The sequence below is a fragment of the Hippopotamus amphibius genome, chromosome 8 (genome assembly GCF_030028045.1).
Source record: "Hippopotamus amphibius kiboko isolate mHipAmp2 chromosome 8, mHipAmp2.hap2, whole genome shotgun sequence".
In the NCBI taxonomy this organism is placed as follows: Eukaryota; Metazoa; Chordata; class Mammalia; order Artiodactyla; family Hippopotamidae; genus Hippopotamus; species Hippopotamus amphibius.
This window is the reverse complement of record NC_080193.1, coordinates 21,397,759-21,414,496: the sequence shown is the minus strand read 5'-3', so window position 1 is coordinate 21,414,496 and position 16,738 is coordinate 21,397,759. Positions and strand designations below refer to the sequence as shown.

The 16,738-nt window shown below is 61.7% G+C and overlaps 1 protein-coding gene across 26 annotated transcripts in view; it reads left to right on the top strand.

Moving 5' to 3' along the window:
- NCOR2 (nuclear receptor corepressor 2) overlaps window positions 1–16,738 on the top strand; it is a 225,897-nt gene that overhangs the window by 183,427 nt on the left and 25,732 nt on the right. For 23 of the 26 annotated variants that reach the window (XM_057746317.1, XM_057746319.1, XM_057746323.1 and 20 more), the window contains 7 exons: window positions 6,848–6,968; window positions 7,863–8,034; window positions 12,215–12,379; window positions 13,450–13,589; window positions 14,270–14,372; window positions 14,577–14,681; window positions 14,954–15,057. In XM_057746317.1, the coding sequence (XP_057602300.1) occupies window positions 6,848–6,968; window positions 7,863–8,034; window positions 12,215–12,379; window positions 13,450–13,589; window positions 14,270–14,372; window positions 14,577–14,681; window positions 14,954–15,057 (910 nt within the window). The remainder of the gene's footprint in view (window positions 1–6,847; window positions 6,969–7,862; window positions 8,035–12,214; window positions 12,380–13,449; window positions 13,590–14,269; window positions 14,373–14,576; window positions 14,682–14,953; window positions 15,058–16,738) is intronic. The other 3 variants (XM_057746330.1, XM_057746322.1, XM_057746321.1) reach the window with 2 other exon arrangements.

Genomic DNA, 16,738 nt, shown 5'->3' with positions numbered 1-16,738 from the left:
TAAGCGCTCACGGAGCACCGCCTGTATACCGAGACAGCAGCGCAGGAGGCCGACTCCGCTCCTGCCCTTGGAGGGAGGGGAGGCCGGTGCTGAGTGGTCCGGACGCGGGAGTTGCCCGTTGGGGGAGGGCCGTGTCGGGGGGTCGGTCCCCCTCAGCGGTGGCCTCTGAGCTGAGCCTGGGCGGGGGAGGAGGGGCCACAGGGAGAGCTGGGGGACAGTGAGCCGTGCAGCGTGAATTAGCACCAGAGCTGTCGCGGCAAAGGACCACCCCGACGTCAAGGCAGGGCTGCTGCCTCTGAAGGCTCCTTCCTGCCTCCTCCAGCCTCGGGGGTGCCGGCAGGCCTTGGCTCGTAGACGTATCACGCCACCGGCCCGTGACATTCCTTGTGTGTCTTTGTGCCCAAATTTCCCTTTGGCTCTAAGGACACCAGTCATTGGATGAGGGACCACCCGAAGGACCTCATCTTCCCTTGATCACATCTGCAAAGAGCCTATTTCCAAAGCAGTTCACATTCACAGGTACCTGGCTGTATGGACTTGAGCATATTCTGGGGGACACAATTCTCGCCCCAATAGGGTGGGAAGAGCAAACGCCAAAGCCCAGGGGTGGGACTGGGCCTGCGTGATCCAGGCACAGAGTGGGGGAGCCAGCCGGCAGGGATGGGGAGCGGAGTGGAAAGAGGTGGGGCCAGCAGACCAGCCCACCTCAGGGGGCCTCCTGGGCCAGATGGGCGGCTGCGTTTTGTTCTCAGAGAGAGAGAGAGCCAGCGAGAGCTGGGGTGTGTCTCTGGCTCTGAAACCTGCCGGCTGTGTGTTGTGGGTCGATTGAACGGGGGCCGGGGGGCACAGGGATACGGGTTGGGAGGTGGCATCGGCCGTGTCCCCGTGGCTGGCGGCGGTGGACGTGGGGGAGGATTCCCAGGGTCTTTGCTGGTTCCTCCTCTGCCCGTGGTGGGTCCCCAAGGCCCCCGGCCAGAACCAGAGCTCGCAGACCCCCACGTAGGGCCGATCCTGGGCAGCGTAGGGCAGAGCTGCGGAGATCCACTCCCGCTCACATCTGGACGGCTCGAAGAATTGTTTTCTAGTGAGGCAGGCTGGTCAGTTTTATTTTGACTGAAAACAGTGCAGTCTGTTTTCTCTCCTCTCACGTTTCTCGGAAAAGTTCTGGGCAGCGCGAGAGGGAGGAAAATCTGACTTTCAAATCCAACCCGTTCACTGGGAGCCGTTGCCTCTGCCCCATGATTCACCTTGGGGCATGCGAAGATGGCAAGTTCTAGAACGTTTTGTAGGAAAAATCGAACTCGGTCAGAGCTCTCTGGGTCCCCACACGCGCCATTAAAGCCAGTGAGCCACGTCGTCCCCTGCCTCCTGCAGCCAGCGGTCCCTGGCGGGACCCTCACCCCGCCTGTGTGGCCCTTTGATAAGCCAAGGCCTGGCCACCAGGGTTTCTGAGGGCACAGAGGTCCTGAGCTTCCTGCCCACTGGGCGCAGCTCGGAAAGCAGTGCTCGCGGCCGCTGGGTCTGCCGGGGAGGGCCGGGGCCAGGGTCTGGTCACCCGGCTCACTCCTTGCGCCCGGGTAATGGGGTCAGGGCGGGCAGCTCCCCGCCCCACTCCTGCTGGCCATGGGGACGAGCCATGGAAACACATGTTTCTGCTCTTAGCGGGGAGAGCGCTGAGCTCATGGAACAGCCACGCTGATAAGCGGCCTCCCGGAGTCTGTGTTTTGGGTACACAGGGCCTGCCTGGGCTGAGGGTTGGCCTGGATCCCGACGGCCCCCCTGGACCTCTCGGGCCAAGCCTGAAGGCCCCCCACCCCCCAGCCCAGCCCAGCCCCACCCAGGGACGTGTCCTTCCCTCCCCCAGCCGGGGCTGGCTTCCGTCCACTCTTCCTGCCTGAGCGTCCAGCTTTCACTCCCTCAGGAGCAGGAGCCCTGGGCTGGGAATCAGGACACCTGGTGTGTCACGCCCTCTGTGACCGAGGCCAGTCCCCCGCCCTCAGGGTGAGGCTGGACTCGGGCCAGCCTCCTGACCTCTTCCTGGCTGGCCGTCCGCCACCGCTCCCTCCCCGGCCACAGCCGCACAGGGCCAGGCGGGCGTCGGAGGACGCAGGCGAGATGCGTCAGCGCGCGCCCTGGCAGCCAGCGCGCGCCCTGGCAGCCAGCGCCTCCCGGGAGGGCCGGCGGGATGGGTGGGCACCCCCGCCCCGTGGCGACCCCAGGCCCTGGCCTCCTGCCTGCAGCCCTCCCTTCCGCCTGGCAGTCCCGGCGCGGTGAACCGGCCGCCCTGGGACGGATACAAGGTGCGTCTCGTCCTGGCCCGCACCCGGATGACTTTGGGAGAGAAAATCATATCCTGTTTTACTCTCCATCACTTTCTGCCAGGCAGCTCCGCCTGGGAGTTTTCTTGGCCCATGGCCAGAGATCGTGGCTTTGATTGCAGAGCCTTGAGCTTGCCTGGCCCTGCCTGTTCCACTCCCCAGAGAAGGCGCCTGGGCACTTTCTGGCAGGGCTGGGCCTTCGGAAAGTCCCTTCCCCAGGCCTCAGTTTTTTCACCTATACGATGGGTGTGTGCATCCTCGCTCATGGGCTTCTTGTGAATAATGGAGTTACGAGCCAACCTGGTACGAGGCCCACAGTAGATGCTCAATGAAAAATTTGCTGCCGTCCTTTGGAACTGCTTCAGGAACCCCTAAGGGTCACTCCAAGAGGAGGCTGGAATGTGGCTTCTTCTGCTGAGCCCCTGGAATTTTGAAAGAATGTAATAGCAATTTCTCCTTTATTTCTTTATTCCATAAATGATTAACTGGGCACCAGTGTGTGCCAAGAGCCATTCTGGGCTCAAGGGGAGCTGGGAACAGGACAGGCAAGGTCCTGGCTCCAGGGAGCTTACATTTTAGTCAGAGCAACTGGAACATAACTGGAACCGTAATGGAATAAAGGGAATGCTCATGTGACAAATGAATGATGGGGAGATTGGGGGTGGGGTGAGTGGGAGGGTCAGGCAGGGAGGCCTGTCTGAGGAGGTGACACTGAAGGATGATCAGGACACATAGTGTGAGACATGGAGGGAAAGCCAGCAGAGGGAACAGCTGTGCAAAGGTCCTGTGGTCACATGAGCTTATGTTCAGTAGACAGCAAAGAGGCCCATGGCTGAGTGTAGAGTGAGTGAGGGGAAGAGGGGAGGTCACGAGAGGAGGTCACAGAGGTGGGCAGGGATCCAGCCGCATCCTGGCTCCACAGGGCGCCTGGGGTCGAAGTGAGGAGTGTGGTTTTACCTGGGGGCACAGGGGAGCAACGTGACCTCATCTGTGTGGACGCTGTTCACACTCCCATCTTCCCAGCCCCAGCCTGGCTGCAGGGATTATCCCAGCCCAGCGATAATGAGGAAGCTGGGGAGGGAGGCCCGGCGGAGAGAGGGCATACTGTTGGAGACCCAGAGTCCCCTGTGGCCCTCCCCCAGCCCTGGGCTTCCAGGGTGGGAAGAAAAACCACAGGAATGGGAAGATGCCTGAGCCGCTCAGCACCAGATGCTATTCGCAGGGCTTCCCATGTTCCACCCACAGGACAGTCCTCGGGGCGGGGGGTGGGGGGAGGGGTGGCCCTTGTTCTCATACCCATTTTACAGATGGGGAAATTGAGTGAGGCACAGTTGGTGAAGTCATACGGCCAAAGGTGGGATTTGAACCAGGAGCTGGAGCTCTGAACTACAGGGTTAGGGGGCGGGGCCCTGGCAGCTCCCAGCCCACTGGCTGGCTTCCCCCGCGCCTGTCCCGGGTCACGTGCACAGTGCCAGGCTCCGAGAGCCCCTACCCTGCCTGGGCCTCCAGGGAGAAAAATAAAAGCCCTGTCTTCCAAGAAAACAAAGGAAAGGGAACGGAGGGAGGGCGCTGCCATGAGGAGGGCTCCTGGAGGTGGCGCTCGCCCGCCATGACTGTGGAACGAGGGGCGTAGGGGCCACGTGTGCAGCAGACACCTTCCTGCTCTGTGGTGGGGGGGTCGGGGTGGTGGTTGCCGGGCGCAGGACCCTCGGGTTTGGATGCTGCCCTCTTAACAGTGAGCGGTCAGGCTGTCATCTCGTCAACCGTGAAGTGCTGTGCCCATGGCCGCAGTCCCCACTGAGCTCCCGCCTCGCTGGGCGGGGGTGCGGGGGACTCAGGAAAGAGGGATCTGGACCCCTGTGCTTATCCCCCAGCGGGCGCCTGCTGAGAGCATTCGAGGGGGGATCCCTGCCCCCACTCCAGCCTGACTGCCCCCTGCCTGGACGAGAAGCCAAGGCACAACCGGGGCAGGACGCAGGCCTGAGTGGAAGGGCCCTAGTTCGCTGACTATCAGAGTAAGACACAGACACTGCTTTTTATGCGTTTTGTAAAAGCATATTTTGTGTCCCTATAAAATTATATTTACGTAGATATAAAAGTTTATATTTTAACTTTAAAATTTGCATTTTCAAGTATTTTACACAACAGATAATCATTAACATTACTTTCTTATCCATAGAAACAATGCAGTCAATATATCAAACCCTTGATTTCATGACTAGCAAATAGTATAATTTTTTTTTATCTTTTCCTCGTAACAGCAGTATTGAGACAATTCACAAATCATACAGTTCAGCCATCGAAGCGTACAGTTCAGTGGTTTTTAGCACATTCACAGAGTTGTGTAATCATCACCACTGTTTAATTCCAGAACATTTTCACCAACCCCCCAAAAAAGCCCCGGGCCATTCGCAGTCACTCCTCATCCCCCACCCCCAGCCCCCGGCAGCATCTACCTTCTGTGTCTACAGATTTGCCTCTGCTGGGAATTTCATATACATGGAATCAGGCCGTGTGTGGCCTTTTGCAACTGCCTTCTTGCACCCAGCATCGTGTTTCTCAGGTTCATCCGCGTTGTAGCCTGTGTCAGCACTTCCTTCTTTTACGGCTGGATAGTATTCCGTTGTATATACGCACACCACATTTTGTTTATCCATTCATCTGTTTTCGGACATTTGGGTGGTTTCCACCATTTGGCTCTCGTGAGTAAGCGGCTGCTGTGATCTTGCGTGAACGAGTGTTTGTGTGGATGTGTTTTCATTCTCTCGAGCATACGCCCAGCCGTGGAATCGCCGCGTCCTACGGTGACTCTGATTCGCCCCTTGAGGAACCGCCAGAGTGTTTTCCAAAGTGGCCACAGTGTATTCATCTTAGATTTAGGTTGACAAATGCAAGTTGGTTTAGGAGGACCTTGCTAATGAGTTGCAGGGGGAGGGCAGGGGAGGCTGGGTTTGGCGACAGTTGAAGGCCCGAGGTGGGGCGTGCAGGACAGGTGATAGATAACATCGGCTCTCAGCCCTGGTCAGGGTGCCTTGGCCCCAGGGTGGCGGGCGAAATGGGGCTGGGCCTGAGTCCAGGGGAGCGAGGATGCACAGCCACAGCAGGAGGGGCCTCGGGTGGTCCTCGGAGCGCGAGCCGGATCTGGAGAGGCTGAGAGAGGTGAGGACAGCTGGGAGGGTGAGCCGGGTCAGGGCGACTGTGGAGACCCGCTGAGCACGGGGAGAGGCTGACCTCTGCGCCCACACCACCTGCACGCCGTGGGCAGCCCCAGCGGGTGTCGCCGAGACTGTCTCTGCCCAGCTGAGCACACAGCAGATGCGGGCAGGGGTTAGCGCCCGCGGGACTGGCTTGTCACAGGCTGCGGTCCCCGTCACAGGCTGTGGTCTCACCGCGGAGAGCAGAGGGCACCTCGGCTGCCCGTCATGCATCTGTCCTGCTCCATCTGCAGGAAGGAGCCGTGTTCTGCTCTCCACTGGGCGGCCGGCAGCCGGCACCGGGTGGCATGAGCTGTGTCCTGGTGGTCACGGATCTTGCCTGGAAGGCAGTGGCTGTGCTGACAGTCTGCCCGTGGCATCAGCCAGGGTGGTCACAGTGCACACTAGGGGCTGTGCTGACAGGACCCTCTGGCTTTGGGGACCTGGCCTTTGTTTTGCCCTCTGGCTATATCCAGCAGCCGATGCCTTTGTGTGCACCGTTTGGTCATCTGGGTGGCTCTGGCACCCTGAAAGCAGACACTGGCTTCTGGGTCTCTACCATGCATCCCAAGCACACTGCCACTGTGTTTCAGCACCGCCCCCCCCCCACACACACACACTGTGCACCTTGTGCAGGTGTGCTGCCCATTCTGCATGTCAGCAGCAGACAGACGTGACCTTGCTTTAGAGGACAAGGCACCTGCAGGCCATGCTCAGCACCACAGCCCCACTTAGGGATGCTGGGAGGGCTGTGTTCACACTGACCAGCCCCTCCACGCAGTGCCTGCACCCACCTGCTTTAGCGCCTTGATAAACGGTGTGCGGGCGAGATTCCGGTTAGTGGGGCATTCTGGTCGAGTGGACGGGCTCCCCAATTCCTGTGTCCGATAAGCAGGGTGCACTCACAGCCAAGCCCCAGGCCCTACCATGGCATCTGAGCCTCTCATATTTGGGTGATGAATAATCTCTCTGAACCTCTCGAGCCCCCCAAGTCTTAATCTGGTTGATTCTTGGGCTTTCCAACAGCTTCCAAAGGGCCGGCGTGGTGCAGGCCCTGAGTGTGGGCTTCTCTGGGACTTTCCTTGCCTTGGGCTGTCTCGGGAGTGTTTGATCCTGGCTGGGCCTCTGGGCTGGGGTGGGAGAGGTCTCGGCCCCTGTGGGGCCTGCACGGACCAGAGGAGGGAGAGAGGGAGGAGCCTGCACGCTGACTCCAGGTCTCCTCGGCCCTGTGACCGTGGACGTTCGCCTCCCTCTGGGGGCCCCTCCAGCCCCATCATCCAGGCTGGAGCCAGGAGGCTGTGAGCCCGTGGGCCTGACGCTGGTCTCCCTGGCCAGGTTGCTGTCGCCGCGGCCCAGCCTCCTCACCCCAACCAGCGACACCAGGACCAACGCCTCGCCCCAGAAGCCACTGGACCTAAAGCAGCTGAAGCAGCGTGCGGCCGCCATCCCCCCGATTGTGAGTCCCGGGCCCACCTCCCGCGGCCCCTACGTCCCTGCGACCCCCACTTCCTGCCGGGGACACAGTAAATGAGGCCGGGGAGGCGGGGGCCCGACACCTGCAGCCTCGCTCTTCCCGCCACCTCCTGTTCCCCATGGAGACAAGGCGGAACAGCTGGGGTGCTGGCGGGGCCCTGGAGGACCCAGCCTGCAGGTCTCCTCCCTCTGGCCTTCCAGCCTGGCCCCTCTCACCACCCTGCCGGCGCCGCGAGTTCCCCACGGCTCCCCAGACCAGGCGCTGGGCTGTGCCAACCCAGGATTCCCGTCCCCCCGCCACTGTCACAGCACCTCGGAAGGAAGGGCAGGGCCCCTCTAGTTAACATGAGGCCCTTTGCAGGGGGTGGGGGGTAGCATGGAAGATTCTCCAGGCTAAGCAGGAGGACCCTCTAAGATGTCTGTACTTCACGATGTCCCAGTCATTGCTAAAGCCATCCCTCTCCGAAGACGTGGACCTGGCCTTCCAAATGCAGCTGGGAGCTCTGGGTTGAATGACTCTGAGCAGACCGGGGCTTTTTGTTGGAGGGGCACAAGGCATGCCAGCCTGTGCTGCCCGCTTCCCGAGGCCAGGCACAGTCCCACTTGTCAGCCCCAATCTCTCTGAGACCTAGAGAGATTTGGGGAAGGGGGAAGAGGTTGGCAGGGAGGCTCCTGGGGGCTCTCCCACACAGCCCGGCAGCTGGGATAGGTGGGCACACCCCATACACGCGGTGCAAAGCCCTACCCTCCTGGCCCTCGAGCCATGTGCCCTTGGGCACGTCGCTGCCTCTCCCGCAGGGGGCCTGGGAGGCTTTCCCTGATCACCGTGACCTGTGGACGGCCTGGGAAGATGCTCACTCTGCCTGGCTTCCCTCAGCAGGTCACCAAAGTCCACGAGCCCCCCCGAGAGGACGCGGCTCCCCCTAAGCCAGCTCCCCCTGCCCCCCCACCACCGCAGCACCTGCAGCCGGAGAGTGACACCCCCCAGCCGCCCAGCAGCAGCCCTCGAGGCAAAAGCAGGAGTCCCGCGCCTCCTGGCGAGAAGGAGGGTGAGTATGTGTCAGTGGCCGCGGGCGCCTGAGGGAGGGGGCGGCTGGGCGGGCACGAGGGGCGTCTGTGTGTGTAGAGCAGCCGCCACGGACACCAGGGCGGCGGTGGCAGTACAGGCTGAGCAGATGAGTAAATCACGTGGGAGTGAGACCGTAGGGCGGGTTGGCGATTGGCAAATTGGAGAACCCGTGTTCTTTCTAAAGTTGGGTGCGTATCGGCCGCAGCCGAGTCACTGTGTGGCAATACAGGCCTGGGTTTGTTCTTCAAGAGAAGCTAGAAATCCATCTTCTCGTGTGAAATTTTTGAATTTCTCAACATTGGCAACGTCTCAAAATTTTCAAAACCACCGTGCATGTACAGAAACATGTCTGTGGCTCAGCTTCTGGCTCCACGTGATTCAGTCCACACATGAGCTTCTAGAACCATGAGGCTCAGCGCCAGCTGGCAGCAACTCTGGGGCCTGGGCAGGAAGCACTGCCCCCTCCAGCGTTCACCCTGACCTTATTCCAGGCCGTGGTCACTGGGTTCACTGGGGAGCCAGTGGGGTGATTCCCCTGAGCAGCTGTGCTGCAGCAACTGCCTGGGGCAGGCTTTATTGTGACCACGTGAAGCTCAAGGTCAGGAGACAGGTGGGGCATGGTTTCTTGTTCTCTGGATCGTCTGTCTCTGCCCCATCCCCCCACCTGAGCCAAACACTCTCAAGCCTGTGTCCCAAAGGGACACCCATCCCAGATCAGCCTGGCACCTCACAGGCACTGGGGGCTGACTCTCCCAGAGGCTCCCCACGCTGGGCTAGCCCAGGCTCTCGCAGGGCTACTCTAGGGGTCTGAGGGCAGCAGGACCCCAGACCACCCTCCCTGACCAACACAGTCCAAGGACAGGCTCGGACGGCCAGGGCCACCTGCGCGCCCGCCCCCAGCAGCCTCTGATACAGCATCCCGCCTTCTCTAGAAAGCCGGGCTGGCCCTAGGCCAGGGGCCTCCCTGAGGGCTGTGCTGTGTGCCTAGGGACAAAGAGCAGGGCTGTCCCTGAAGGAGGCCGGCTCCGCACTTCACAAGTGACAGGGGCCTGCCAGACACTCCCCGGCTAATCAGCCCGCCCCGCCTGCCTCCCCAAGGCTGCCTTCACCTGCCCAGGAAATCTCAGATGCCACCCACATGGGCGGGCATGCATCCTGGCCGGCACACAGGCCAGCTTGTGGCCATGGGGCCAGGACATGTGTTGAACACCCACGATTGCCAAGCCCTGTGCTGAGCAGCAGGGATTCAGCAGCGAGCGGGATGGAGGCCCTGCTCCGGGAAGCTGCTATTTTTGTGAGTGAGAGGACGTTAAGCAGAGGACACGTGAGGAAGCAAGATGACCTTAGGGTAGTTCATGCAATGAAAGAGACAAAACAGAATGAGTGGTGAGGGGCTCAGAGAAGGGGTCTCTGAGAAGAGGAGAAGCAGGCAGTCGTGGGAAGATCTGTGGGGGGGACATTCTAGATACTGGGAAGAGCATGTGCAAAGGCCCTGAGGTGAGAACAAGCTTGGTGTGTTGGTGGAGCCGCCCGAAGAGGTCCGGCAATCTGGTTTATAATTTGGAAAGATCTCTCTCTGGCCGTTGTTGAGGAGGAAGGGCCATAGGGAGCTGTGGGCAGATGCAGGAGGCCACAGTGCTGATCCCAGCTAGCGATGGCGGCAGCCTGGACTGTGTGGGTGACCATGGAGATGGGAGGAAGGGGGGCGTTGGGATTTTATTTCAGAGCCAGTGGACCTGCTAATGAACCCGAGTCTGGGGTTGAAAGCAGAATGTCTGCCTCCTCCTGGGACGCTGCCGGCCACCCAGGCTGGAACTGGGACTCCCCATGCTGGGAGTGAGGTTCACGGGGCGAGAGTGAAGCAGGAGACATGGGATCTGGTTCTGGAAGGACACTCTATGGCCGGGGCGTCAGCCCAGGGCGGGTAGCTGCGTGGCAGTGTCAGGGGCCCTAGCGGCCTTGGCCGGGACCGGATCTGAGCTGGGTCGGACTGCGCTTGGGTGGCCGGACACACACAGGGCCAGGCAGGGCCTGCTGGGACGGGTCACAGGCCCTGTCCTGGGAGAAGGTGAGCCGCCACCCGTGGTTCCTGAGTCTGGCACTCGGCCCGTTGGCACAGCGGAGGGCCCTGCCGTTTCCTGGAATCGCTCGGCACAGGAGACTGTGCACCTGGCATCGGGCACCATGACCTGCCTTGCGGCTAGCACCCGTGAACACGCGCACACTTGACACCCAGCACGACCTCTCCGTGGTGTCTTACAGCCTCCCCTGCTGCCCGGCTCCTGTGGGGAGCAGCTCTGCCCGCTGTCCCTCGGGCTCCCCGGGCCCAGCCGGAGGAACAGGTTGTCTCTCCGGGCTCTCGGCCGCCGGCCCAACCTGGCCTGGCCCCAAGTTTCCCTTCCAGCACCGGAGGACATCCCCCCACCCACCGCAGCCGGAGCTGAGCTGGAGAGAGCAGCCCAGACGCGCAGGGTCGGGTGGCTGGACGAGCCAGGTCTGGGGCGTTTGTGGAATTTCCAGGCCCTGTGCAGGCCCGGTGGGGGTGCCTCCGTTAGGGGCTGGCTGAGTCTGAGGTTCCCCGCCCCGGGGTCACTCCCCACACCTGTGGCCCCCTCCTGAGGGCCACCCACGTCAGCAGGAGCACAGGTCCGGCGGGGGGGCTCCGTCTCCCAGGAGAGCAGCGGGGGAGGATGTGCGGCCGCACGCCTCCGCCCCACCTGCCGTGCCCGCAGCAGACACCTCTCAGCCCTGCCGGCTCTCTCTCTCCTGCTCACCTGTGGGTCTCCAGAGCCTCCCTCCGTCACCTGGAGGTGGTCCGAGGGATGGCACCTGCCTGCCGGGCCCACCCCAGGCCCCGTGTTCCCCAGTTGTCATCAGCCGCTTACCGCCACCACCCTCTGCAATCCTCCAGCCTGACAGCAAGTCTCAAGGGAGAGGTTCGGTGCTTAGGACAGATTTCAGCAGAGTGAGAGGCTGGCGGGAGAACACTGTGAAGACAGCCTGGTCTTTGGCCATGTCTGCGCGCTGTCCCCAGGCCTGAGAACCCGGGCCTAATCATTGCTCCTCTTCCTGCGGTCAGTGTGCCAGGCGAAGATGAAGGTCCCAGCCTGCAGCCCATCTACCTGGGCTCAGCGCTGCCACTTGCTGGCTGTGGGCCTTTGACCAGGTGACTTGGCCTCTCTGAGCCTCCGTGTTCCCATCTGCAAACTGGGGATAATCCTCATCGGTTCCCTGAAGGGTGTCGCGAGGATAAACGGGTCAGTCCACGCCCAGCACTTGGTGCCCCCGTGGGAGGGCTCCCTCCGCTGTGGTGTTATCTGCAGCTGCAGCACCCGGGAGGTTAAGGGGTCAAAGCCTGACTTGGCCACATATTTGCTGGTGACCTTAGATAAGTCCGTCAATGTGTCCATACTCAGCTCCCACCCCACACACTGGGCCCGGGTGCTCCCTCGAGCCGGCGAGGAGGCTCGTTGAGTCCACGCTCTCGAATCGCCCAGCCCAGCGCCTGGACGTGAGACGTGCTCTGCGCGCAGGCTGACACGTGCGCGCTGTCATCCCAGGCGCCCGGGCCGTAGCCGCGCCCTCCGGAGCGCACGTCCACGGATCTCGGCAAACCGTTCTGATGGCCTTCGTCATCTGAAGAGGTCAGCAAGCCTCTTCTGGAAAGGGCGAGATAGTAAATATTTTAGGTTCTGCGGGCCAGTCTCTGTCGCAACCCCTCGGCTCTGCTGTAGGTGATCAATGTACAGGTGGACGTGACCTCGTTGCAGCGCAACGGTACATACGGAATCAGGCAGTGGGCGGGGCCCGTGCCACCATCTGCCGCCCCCTAGTTTGGAGGTTTGTCCAGGCCCCTTGCGGACCTGGTGCCGGGCGAGTGCCCGTGGGTTTCCAGCACTGGAATCGGGCCGCCAAGAACCCCCAGCCCATCCCCGAGGTGCGCTCGTGCTTGGTAGGACATCACGGGAGTCAGAGCGGTGCCCGGTCTGCAGACTTGGGGGGCTCCATTTTAGACCCCCCATCACTGGTTGTTGGCCAGGACCTCCCCCTGGCTGAGGCCAGTACGGCAGGCATAGGGGGGCCTTGTTGGAGCAGGGCAGCCAGGGCTGGGGGCCTGAGGGCTGGCCGAGCGCAGCTGACTGCCCTGCCTCGCCCTTCAGCAGAGAAGCCCGTGTTCTTCCCGGCCTTTGCCGCTGAGGGCCAGAAGCTGCCCACGGATCCCTCGTGTTGGACGTCAGGCCTGCCCTTCCCCGTGCCCCCTCGCGAGGTGATCAAGGCCTCTCCGCACGCCCCTGACCCCTTGGCCTTCTCCTACGCCCCGCCTGGTGAGTAGTTCACCTGAACCTGCCTTCCTCGCTGACGCAGCCGGCGTGCAGCCCATGGGCGTCAACTGTGTGCCCTGACCCGGAGCTGCATGCAGGAGGATCTCAGAGTCTGACGGGTCCCGGTGGGAGGGGTGGTCCGGTCAGTGAAGGGGAAGGGGGCTCTGTGGAGGTTTGAGAAATCTGCAGGGTCGCAGAGGAAGCATCTGGTGCTTGAGCTGGCGAGGGGCAGGCTTAGAGTGGCCGCTCTGTCTTCCACCAGTGACTTTGAGCTAGAGACTGGGCAGGTGGAGAGAAAAGTGTGAGGAGGGAGGGACCTGCTTTGATTTACAAATCTAATCAGGCTGGATTTGAGCTCCTTCCTGGGTTCTCCAGTCCTGCTGGGCCCCGCCAGCTCTCAAAGGGGCATAGCCAGGGGCCAAGGAGGACTGTGATGTCAGCAAAGGCCACCCTAAGCAGAGCTGATCCTGCAGGATGAGTGGACCAAAAGAGCCAGGAGAAGAACAGGGAAAGACATGCCAGGCAGCGGAACAGCATGTGCAAAGGTCCGGAGACAGGAAAGAGCAGGCGAAGCTTGAGACACTGAATCAGGCTGCCATGGTGGAAGCTTGGTGCCCAGTGAGCCTGGGGAGACCATAAGCACCAGGTCAGGTGAACCTGAAAGCTGTGTCAGAGGCTAAGACCTTATCCTGGGGGGGGCAGTGGGAGCCATAGATATTTCACAGCAGGGGAGGATGTGAACTAGTAGACTTTGCAAACAGATCCCTTTGGTTCCTGTGAGAGGAATGAACTATTGGAGGGTAAAAGGAGAATGGGGAGACCAGCTAAGGAGTCTGGGGGAGAGTTGAGGGGCTTGGGCCAGGGCCTGGGAGCCGGGTGGAGGGAGGCTTCCCCAGGGTAGTGGTGTCTGAACCAAGGATGCAGATGGCTCATCAGGGCAGAGACAGGAGAAGCGGTGGGGGGTGTGGACGGGCACCTGCCTGGGTAGGCCAGGGGCGAGGTGGGGAGTGGCTCAAGGGCTCTGTCTCTGACCGCCCTGGGGGCCCCGTGATGGACAGACACATGCCCTGCAGGTCACCCGCTGCCCCTGGGCCTCCATGACAGTGCCCGGCCCGTCCTGCCACGCCCACCCACCATCTCCAACCCGCCGCCCCTCATCTCCTCCACCAAGCACCCCAGCGTCCTCGAGAGGCAAATGGGTGCCATCTCCCAGGTGAGGTGGGAGCGGCAGCCCCCCGGAAGCACCTGGGAGACCTGGTGCCCAGAGGACAGCCCCTTCCTCTTTCAGGGGTTTGGTCTTTCCATCTGTAAAGTGGGGCTGGGGGGTGGTCACTGGGACTGATGGTGTCTGGGTGGGGGCCGGGCACCCAAGGGGCTGGGTCCAAGCTGGCTGCAGCCTGCCCCGGGCATCAGGACCTTGGGTGGTCCCTCCGTGGGGCATTCTAGAGCATGGGCTCCGCAGCCAGACTGTGTGGCCTTTGGCAAGTTACTTAACCTCTCTGTGCCTCGGGTTTCCCTCTGCGAATCGGAAGACTGCGTGCACTAGACACACAGCCCGTGGTGAGCCTCGGTCCTTCTGCCCTTCACGCCTCTGACCTGCCCCCGTGCGGCGCAGGGGAGGGGCAGGTAGTCCGCTTTGCCCAGACGCTCGTGGGCGCCATTTCCTTTAAACCAGATCGCAGTAACCGCCACACACGTGAGGACACTGAGGCTCAGGAGAGGCTGTGACTCGTCCGCAGTCGCTCAGAGGGGCAGCAGGGCTGGAACTCAAGCCACCGGCCTCTCTGACCCGTGTGTGACCCCGAGGTTACCCCTCCTCTCGGGGCCCCGTAAAAGCAGGTGTCGGGATGCCCTGGTTGAGGCCTCTGTGACCCATGAGCTCCGCCCCCACAGGGAATGTCCGTGCAGCTCCACGTCCCATACTCGGAGCACGCCAAGGCCCCCGTGGGCCCCATCGCCATGGGGCTGCCCCTCGCCATGGACCCCAAGAAGTTGGGTAAGGATCTAGGACCCCCACCTTCTATGGCCCAGGCATGGCTGCCGCTGTTTGTGTTGGGGGCTTGAGGGAGGGCAGTTTGGCTTAAGGGCCTCTGGCCCAAGCATGGGGGGAGGTCCCGTAGCCCCTGGGTAGGGCAGGGAGGGGGCCATCCCTCCGAATCCCTGCCGAGAGGCTCTGCTCACCGTTCTCGCCCGTCCCCAGCACCCTTCAGCGGAGTGAAGCAGGAGCAGCTGTCTCCACGGGGCCAGGCTGGGCCGCCAGAGAGCCTGGGGGTACCCACGGCCCAGGAGACGTCTGTGCTGAGAGGTGAGGGCATGGGATCTGGGCTCACCCCCGCTGGCGGCCCCTCCATCGCTGGGAGGGTCGAGGCAGGAATGGGACCCTTTATCCAAAACCTGCTGAGGAGCGTCCGCTCCCAGAGGGTCCAGCAGCCTCTCTTCACAATTGTCTACTTTGCCATGTAGGGACAGGGGACCCTCTGCATTGAGTCACCAGGAGCATGGTCGGGGTGGCTCTGGGCCTGGGGCCTGGGGGAAGGGCTGCAGACACCGCTTAAGCCCATGTCTCGTGTCTTCCAGGGACGTCTCTGGGCTCAGTTCCGGGAGGAAGCATCACCAAGGGTATCCCCAGCACACGGGTGCCCTCTGAGAGCCCCATCACGTACCGCGGCTCCATCACCCACGTAGGTGTCCCGGGGCCATGGCATGAGGACCAGGGTGGGGCCAGCGGGCGGCATCGCCAGCGTGGCCGCGACTATGGACAAAACGGGGGGCAGCCCACCCACGCCCCCCGGCGTCACTGCTCGGCACCTGCCTCAGTGGGGTGGCTTCCTGGGGTGTCCGCTCACTCCGTGAGCATTCATCTTCTCTGCTGGGAGCCAGGCACTCTAGGTGCTCAGCAAAACGCAAAACTCGAGGCCCCCAAGGAGCTGGCAGGGGAGCAGAAGGAAGCAGACGGGTAAAAACTGAGCAGGTGATTTCAGAGTAGACAGTGCTTTGAGTTGAGTAAACCCTGCTGTTGAGAACGTCTGGGGCTGCCGAGGCCACACGGACAGGTGAGCCGGGGAGACCTCTCAGAGGTGTGAGCCCTGCAGGAATCTCAGGGAACAGCCTGTGGGCCCAGGGAACAGCACGTGCAAAGACAGAGAGGTGGGAGGGCCCCTGGTGTGCGCCAGGACCAGCAAGGGGTACGTGGTGCCTGGAGCAGGGAGCAGGAGGCCTTCAGGTCGGCAAAGTTGTGGGGGCCAGTGAGGAAGTTTGCATGCCCCCCACCTTCAAGGGGGTGAGTAGACAGATGCTCCTGTAGCTCCACTGAGCCCGCCCACACCACCATGGCTCCTCGTGTGCTGTCATAACCCTCCCTTTTGTGACTTTAGTCCTGGATAACAGAGGTTTCCTCTTGTGCCAACCTTGACCTTATGGTATTTGACAGCCTGAGGGCTGGAGTCGGAGTCCCAGCCATATCCAGCTCTGCAGAAGGGAGTGCGGGATCGGCTGGTCACATCTGCCTCATCCGAGGGTCTGCAGAGGGGCCAATCTGCCCCTCCAGTGTCAGGACTGGGGGTTCAGAACTGAGCTCGGGGCTCCTAGTGCATCCAGGGCCTGTTTAACCCTCTCCTTCCTCCCTGGCTGGTAGACCACAGAGGGCGGCCCCACCACTTCCTGGGGGCCTTTGCAACTTGAGCTTTCTTTTCCTTCCCTTCTACCCACTCCAGACAAGATGGTTTACATTAGTACAGAGTCCAGGTCAGCCCATTTTACGGATGAGAAGACTGAAGCCCAGAGATTAAACCCAAGGCCGTGTAGCCAAGAAGTAGTGGACCCAGCGTTTTGTGCCCGGCTGTGTCTGGCTCTAGAACACCATGCCAGAGGAAGAGGAGCCTGAATACACACAGACACACAGGCACAGACACGCACACACACCCCTCCCCTCCCCCTCCCATGCGTGTGTCAACAGTGGAACTTCAGGCCACAGGCTCCTACAGGGAGGTGTCTGACCCCAGTGGCCTCAGATCACGCCACAGAAGAGGGCCCCTCATGCTTCATGTTTCTCTGAAACCTCTTGGATTTGAAGCCACGAGTGTTCGAAGACAGCTGCGCTAAGTGCAGAGGGCAGGTACCTGGGGCCAAAACCAGGCCGCAGATGCCCAAGTCCCAGCCCCTCCACCCGCACGCTCGCTCAGGCAGGGGACCGACACCCCCTGTCTCAGTTTCCCCTTCGGTAAAAGTGTTTCTCACTGAGTCATTCCCATAGAGGCGTTTGGGAGTAAAGGTCAACATCTGAAGTTCCTGGGCATCCATCTGCCTGCGGTTCCCAGGTGGCCGTGACCCAAGCCACATGGGTCACCCACAGCCCTGCCATTG